The sequence below is a fragment of the Ammodytes marinus genome (assembly GCF_949987685.1).
Source record: "Ammodytes marinus genome assembly, chromosome: 14".
Taxonomy (NCBI): Eukaryota; Metazoa; Chordata; class Actinopteri; order Uranoscopiformes; family Ammodytidae; genus Ammodytes; species Ammodytes marinus.
The window spans coordinates 27,546,360-27,552,437 of NC_137218.1; the positions used below are offsets into that span (position 1 = coordinate 27,546,360).

At 39.2% G+C, this 6,078-nt stretch overlaps 1 protein-coding gene across 1 annotated transcript; it reads right to left on the reverse strand.

Annotated features, from left to right (window-relative positions):
- Positions 1 to 1,731: 1,731 nt before the first annotated feature.
- atp5l (ATP synthase, H+ transporting, mitochondrial F0 complex, subunit g) lies at positions 1,732 to 5,612 on the reverse strand. Its single transcript, XM_080041176.1, has 3 exons — positions 5,501 to 5,612; positions 4,918 to 5,078; positions 1,732 to 1,931 (listed from the first exon to the last, which is right to left on the reverse strand). Exons 1-3 carry the CDS (start codon positions 5,550 to 5,552, stop codon positions 1,833 to 1,835), a joined length of 312 nt encoding a protein of 103 aa, XP_079897302.1. The 5' UTR covers positions 5,553 to 5,612; the 3' UTR covers positions 1,732 to 1,832.
- Positions 5,613 to 6,078: the final 466 nt, after the last annotated feature.

The following is a 6,078-nucleotide window of genomic DNA, read 5'->3' on the forward strand; positions in this document are numbered from 1 at the left end:
CTTTCCACAGCAATTTTATTTTGTCGATGTGCAGTGTGCATACTTATAAAGGAGGTTCCTTGTGACACACAAACCTTTTTTACATCAGACAGAAATCAGCAGTGTTGGGAGGAAATATTCAGATCCATTACTTTAGTCAAAGTACAAATACCAAACTGGAAAAACACCGTTACCATTTATACATGTGCTGCTCAATAAATTAGAATATCATGAAAAAGTTGATGATTATGGTTTAAAGCTTATGAAAACCCCAAATTCAAAATCTATATATACTGTATATATTACATGAAATCTATAAAAAAAGGGATTTTCAACACAGTAATGTCGGCCCTCTAGAAAGTATAATTATGCATATCAACTCAGTACTTGGTTTGGGCCCCTTAAGCATGAATTCCAGCCTCAATGCGGCGTGGCATGGATGTTATCAGCCTGTGGCACTGCTGAGGTGATATGGAAGCATGGTTAGCTGACCATGGTATTACTGTGCTTGATTGGCCTTACAACTCTCCTGACCGTAAACTTTTCAAGAGGCAGATGACACACACCAGACCCAGCAATACAGACGAGCTAAAGGCCTCTATCAAAGACACCTGGGCTTCCATAACACCTCAGCAGTGCCACAGACTAATCGTCCCCATGCCATGCCACATTAATGCAATAATTCATGCAAAATAAGATCCCAGACCAAGTATATAGTAGATGAATGAAAATAATACTTATCAAAAGTGTGACATTTCTGTATTATAAATAATTTTTGATTGGCCTTATGGAATATTCTAATATTTTGAGATGCTGGATTTTGGATTCTCGAGCTGTAAGCCGGAATCATGAAAAGTTAAACAAAAAAAATGCCTGAAATATATCACTGTCTAATACATCTAGAATATATGGAACTTTCACATTTTGAATTAAATATTTAAGAAAAAATAGCTTTTCCATGATATTCTAATTCATTGAGCAGCACCTGTATATTCACATTTCCATTCTAAATTTACTTTGAAGATTATAATCAACAAAGGTTTCATCTGTGCTTGTAGACCGGTAGAACACAATAGTTATTTTATAGACTTTCATTTTTCGAGTGCAAAACTTTCTTGAGTCACTAGTAACTCCCCACTGAATAGTGGAGTGGAAGTACAGGTGCTTCAAACTTGTACTTAAGTTCAGTACAAGTGGGGCGGCAGTGGGGAAGTGGGTAGGGAGTTTGCCTCTGGTGTGCAGGGTCGGAGGTTCGATCCCCCGCCTACCCGCCACATGTCGAAGTGTCCCTGGGCAAGACACTGAACTCCGAATTGCTCCCGATAGTTAGCTTAGCACCCTAGCACTAAGTGCTAAGCCTACCCTGCGTGGTAGCTGCTGCTATCGGTGTATGAATGTGTGTGTGACTGGGTGAATGTGTACAAAAACAATGTAAAGCGCTTTGGGTCTGTGATAAACGGAGATATAGCGCTATACAAGTCCATTTACCATTTACCAGTACTTGAGTTAATGTAATAAGTGACATTCCACCTCTTGAAATCAGCATTGATCATTTCTATTGTGTACACCCAAGCCTTTCCTTCTGTGTTGGTCAAAACATGTTAAAATGGACTATTCTATGTACCGTACGTGTATGAAGAACTATGCAACAAAAATACTCCATTTGAAATATTCTGCATAGCGCCATTGACCCATTTGGACAAACTAGATACACCTTTCATCAAAAGCAACCAGTCAGAAAACAAGTGTTTTAACAATAGATATCTGTTTATTGGTTCCCAGGATTCTTGAAGGAAGTTGAGCATACAACGCTCAAGAGAAAAAAAAGAAAATAAAGCGTAACAGTCCAGAATCTAGACAGCGTAGCCGACGATGCCTCCTTTGCCGATGCACTCTCCGATGTAGAACCACATGCACACTTCAGTGAACACCAGTCCGTTCCTGACGGCGTCCTGTGAAGAAACAAAATGTGTGTTATTGGCCACACAGATAATCTAGCCGTCATTTGTTTTCCTCGTAAATTGATTTTATCACCCCTTCATTTCATACAGCGATCAAGCCACTTTGAATAACTAGCCCTGCATTCCAATTCTCATACTTTCCTACTATTTAGTATACCAGCAAAAAGATTTAGGATGTTCCAAAACATGCACGTCAATTGTAGTATGCTGAAAATACATAAATGCCCCACTAACTCCAATTGTATCTTGGAGTATTGGTCTTTATCTTGACATTTCTCAACATAGCGAAAAAAAAAATCTTCCTTATCCGATTTTTTTTCTCCCCTTTGGCCCTTAATCTCTTGTGTACTTTAGTATGTAGTGTAGTAAAAAGAAAGAGTATGTGATTTGGAACGCAGGGAATGTTTCATCAATAATTTTCCAGGTTCAGAGATTTTTTATATTCTGGCTCATGAGAACTAAACGCGTGTTTCCCATCTTTATTTTGACAACATGACTATGTATTTTCCTACTGTCAATAATGGCTTACTGTTTGTTGTTGTAAAGCCATTACATAATGCACAATGCAGATGTCCTCCATCTCTCAGTGATCAATGAGAGTTTCTGATTTTATTACATCAAGTTCACATCTAAACCCCTTAGTAAAGTATGCTGCATGGTTTACTCACTTGTGTTGTTTGTTTGAGTATTCAGTATGTTAAAAGGTTGGACACTTCATGTAAAAAGTATACACCACCTCCCTTTCTTATGCAAGTGGATTTGCCCAGGGTCAGAGAGCTGTAGTGCTGAGACTTTGCCTCCACCCGTGTCCTTGCCATTTGAGTCTTCCACACAAAATGGATTTACGTCACTCATGCACGACGACAGGTTCTTATAATGTAAGATTATGAAGAATTAAAAAATATATATTCCAGCAAAAAGCGACACTGTAGAGACGCAAATAAGGTGAAAGAGGAATGCAGGAAAGAAATCGTGTGTGTAAAGTCCTAAGTGAATACAATTATTTTAAACACGATGCACTCTCAGAGCCTAACATTTATTTCTGACGTTACAACCACACATTGCAAAACTCTTAAAGGATATTAAAAAAACACCATTGTCAAGAATTACATTTAGGTCTGACAGTGTCCCATAATGAAGGATGCATGAGGTATCACTGATGTTCTTGGCCTAATCAAAGTGAAATGCAGTTCATTGGTTGAATATTATATCTGTGAAAAATACTAATAAATACCAATAGACTACTTCATTTCAAAATCTGTTGCGTTTTTGAATATTTACAACAAGTCTACTGTGCAGCAGCTTTAGGTTACCTGTCCTGCATGCAATCATTGTATATTCTTGCCACCAACCACCAGACAGAAATAGCAATGATACCGTTTCACCTCAGAACTAATGCTGTGAATAGACTTTCTATAGAATGCCTACACTGCACCCATGACCCTGGGAATCCATAAGTAATATTGACTAATACTATGGTGAACTATTAATGTGTGCTGGTCTGCATGCCTGAGTCAATAAATAGTCATTTTATATTTACAGTTCCCATCACTACTGTGCATAGCTTTTTTAGTGTGTTACTAGCATACAGCTCAAGTATACAGATATATCCTGTTCACTCAGCTGAGAATCACACAATATTGTCAGAACACCCAATGGATCATATCGGTTTCTAAACACTCTCTCCCTCCCTAGGGAAACGCCTACAATTCAGGCAAAGACATACATGGGATTTCTAAAGGAGTTGGTTAGGAATCAAACTGTGAACATGGCCTTCTCAGAGCAGGTTAAGTGTGCAGCAAAAGTTCATCATGGTGATTTAGTCAAGTTTTGAAGACAGCCACCTTCATGACACTGAAAGCTCTGGCTTCAGGCTCAATACACCTGGCCAACACATTCATCTTGATACATAGTCCACCCCTCAGGTCTTCAATCAGCCATACATAAACTGACAATACAGATGCATGTAGTAGAATTTATTATTATTTTTTTTTTTTAAAGATATTTTTTGGGCATTTTTATGCTTTATTGATAGTGTAGAGACAGAGGTGAAATGGGGCAGAGAGGGGAGTGACATGCAGAGAACGACCGCGGGCGGGAATCGAACCCGGGTCTGCTGCTGGGCCCGGCCCGGGAGGGGGACGCCTTACCGACTGAGCTAAAGGCGCCCCATGTAGTAGAATTTCTAATGATATGCCATTGTGGTTTTGGATAACAGACACTTGATGTTTTTAAAACTGAAAAAGTGTTCATCTATTTCAACACGCACACAGCACACAATAACGTAGCTTGCATTTTTCCTAGCTGCAGTGCCCATTGAAGGGTAAATGATATGAATAATAGTTGGCCTGGTTAAGTCTTAAGTCGAAAAGTTGGGTTACCTTATTCTTTAGTAAGTGTTATTAGAAAAAAATTGTTGTAATCAAAACTCCAGGAATACTTGACAGTAAACTTATTTTTCCAGATAGAGGTCATGCCTCCACAGGACAGTCAGTAGACAGTGGGTCTGTGCACAAAGAAAAGATAGTCATCCAAAATGTTTTCAGAAAAAGTTAAAATTGGATTTCTTTACATAAGAAATAGTTTAGAACAATTGCATATATTGTTTTATCTTGAAGATTTGAAAAGGACTTGGAAACATACTTTAAGCTATTTATCTATGTTTTGTGACTTAATATTTTCAGGTAGTTTCTTTACTCAACTATTTCAGATATAAAAAAGAGCTGCAGAATGTATTAGAAAGGATTTGAGCTCTCTGTTGATTGTTGTGTTCATATTGACTTATGATGTGTTGCAAATATGAATGCTGTGTATTCAAGTTTACATTGTGCTGTAGCCTAGGCTACTTTTAATGGACTGTGTATGTAAACCAGCTTATGTAATATTGTTATGAAATAATGAAGAGACCCAAGGATGAGTAGCTAGGAACTGTTTTAGAAAGAAGCTAATGGGGATCTATAAACTAAAAGACACTCACCCTCACTGTGGTTTGACCGAGGGCTCCTGACTGGACACCCTTGAGTAGGTTCGCGGCCCCCGCGATGGCCTTGGGGATCTCGGCAGGAGAAGGGGGGACGAGCTCAACACGGGCATAATGCCAGAAGGTTGCTAGCCGGGGTTTGGAGAAGGTGACAGCGGCTAAAAGGGTGGGGGGGAGAAAAACGGCATTTAATCGTCTGGTGCAACTTTCCTTTGCTGGTGCTCAAGTTAGCTCAGAGCTGCATATAGCTTCCCTGCATGCTTATTGCTAGCTATAGCCACTTAGCTCTGTGGCTGGATGAGCTAATTGGAGTGTAAACGTTAAAAACATGCATGCTACCTAGCAGACAATCAATTCAGTGAGACAAAGGAAAGCAAAATGACATTTCAATTCAGTGTTTCGTGCAGCTAATTGCATTAGGCTAATACATCATCCTCTTGATTGAATGACTGGCCGTGTCCCGGGGCAGCTGACAGCGTCGTCCTGGTTTCTTCCATCTCGTCAATAGTTTACACAACCTACAATTCATTTCCCCATTACAGGATTCATGTTAGGACAATAAAACAACAAAGTGACTTACCGCCGACCAGGGTAGGTACTTTAGCGACCAGTTTCTGCACTGCCTGTGCCATGTTGACGCGTTGTTCGAGGCTAACCGACTCCTGATTCCTGCTAGCCAAATGAATGTCACCTCCAGGAGAAAGACCCCTAGCCTAGCTGCAGCTGACCACACAGTGCCTGTACAAAAAACAGCTTCTAATCTAGGTTATATGAGAACTAGTTCTAGGGGGTACAGGTATTATTATTAATCATAATAATAATAAACCGTCATGGATGCAATTAATATTTTCATGAAAAAAGTATTTGCAACAAACATGAGAATTAAATTGTTCTTTTCTTTTTAAGAGAATTGAGGATAATATAATAATTCCACTGTGTGCCTGGCCTGCAACAGTGGAAAAAAAAGAAGGAGAAAAGGAAGAATAAATCAGTCATGATTAAAGAATATCAGATATAAACATAGACCTAATGATACAATAGCCTATAACATATAGAGTGTAGTTTTAAAATGTTCCAGTCGGTGGAGGCATCGCAGCATTTCACATCCAACACGCCGCGAAACACTGACAGAAGAAGTTTTCGACGTCTGCTTTCGTA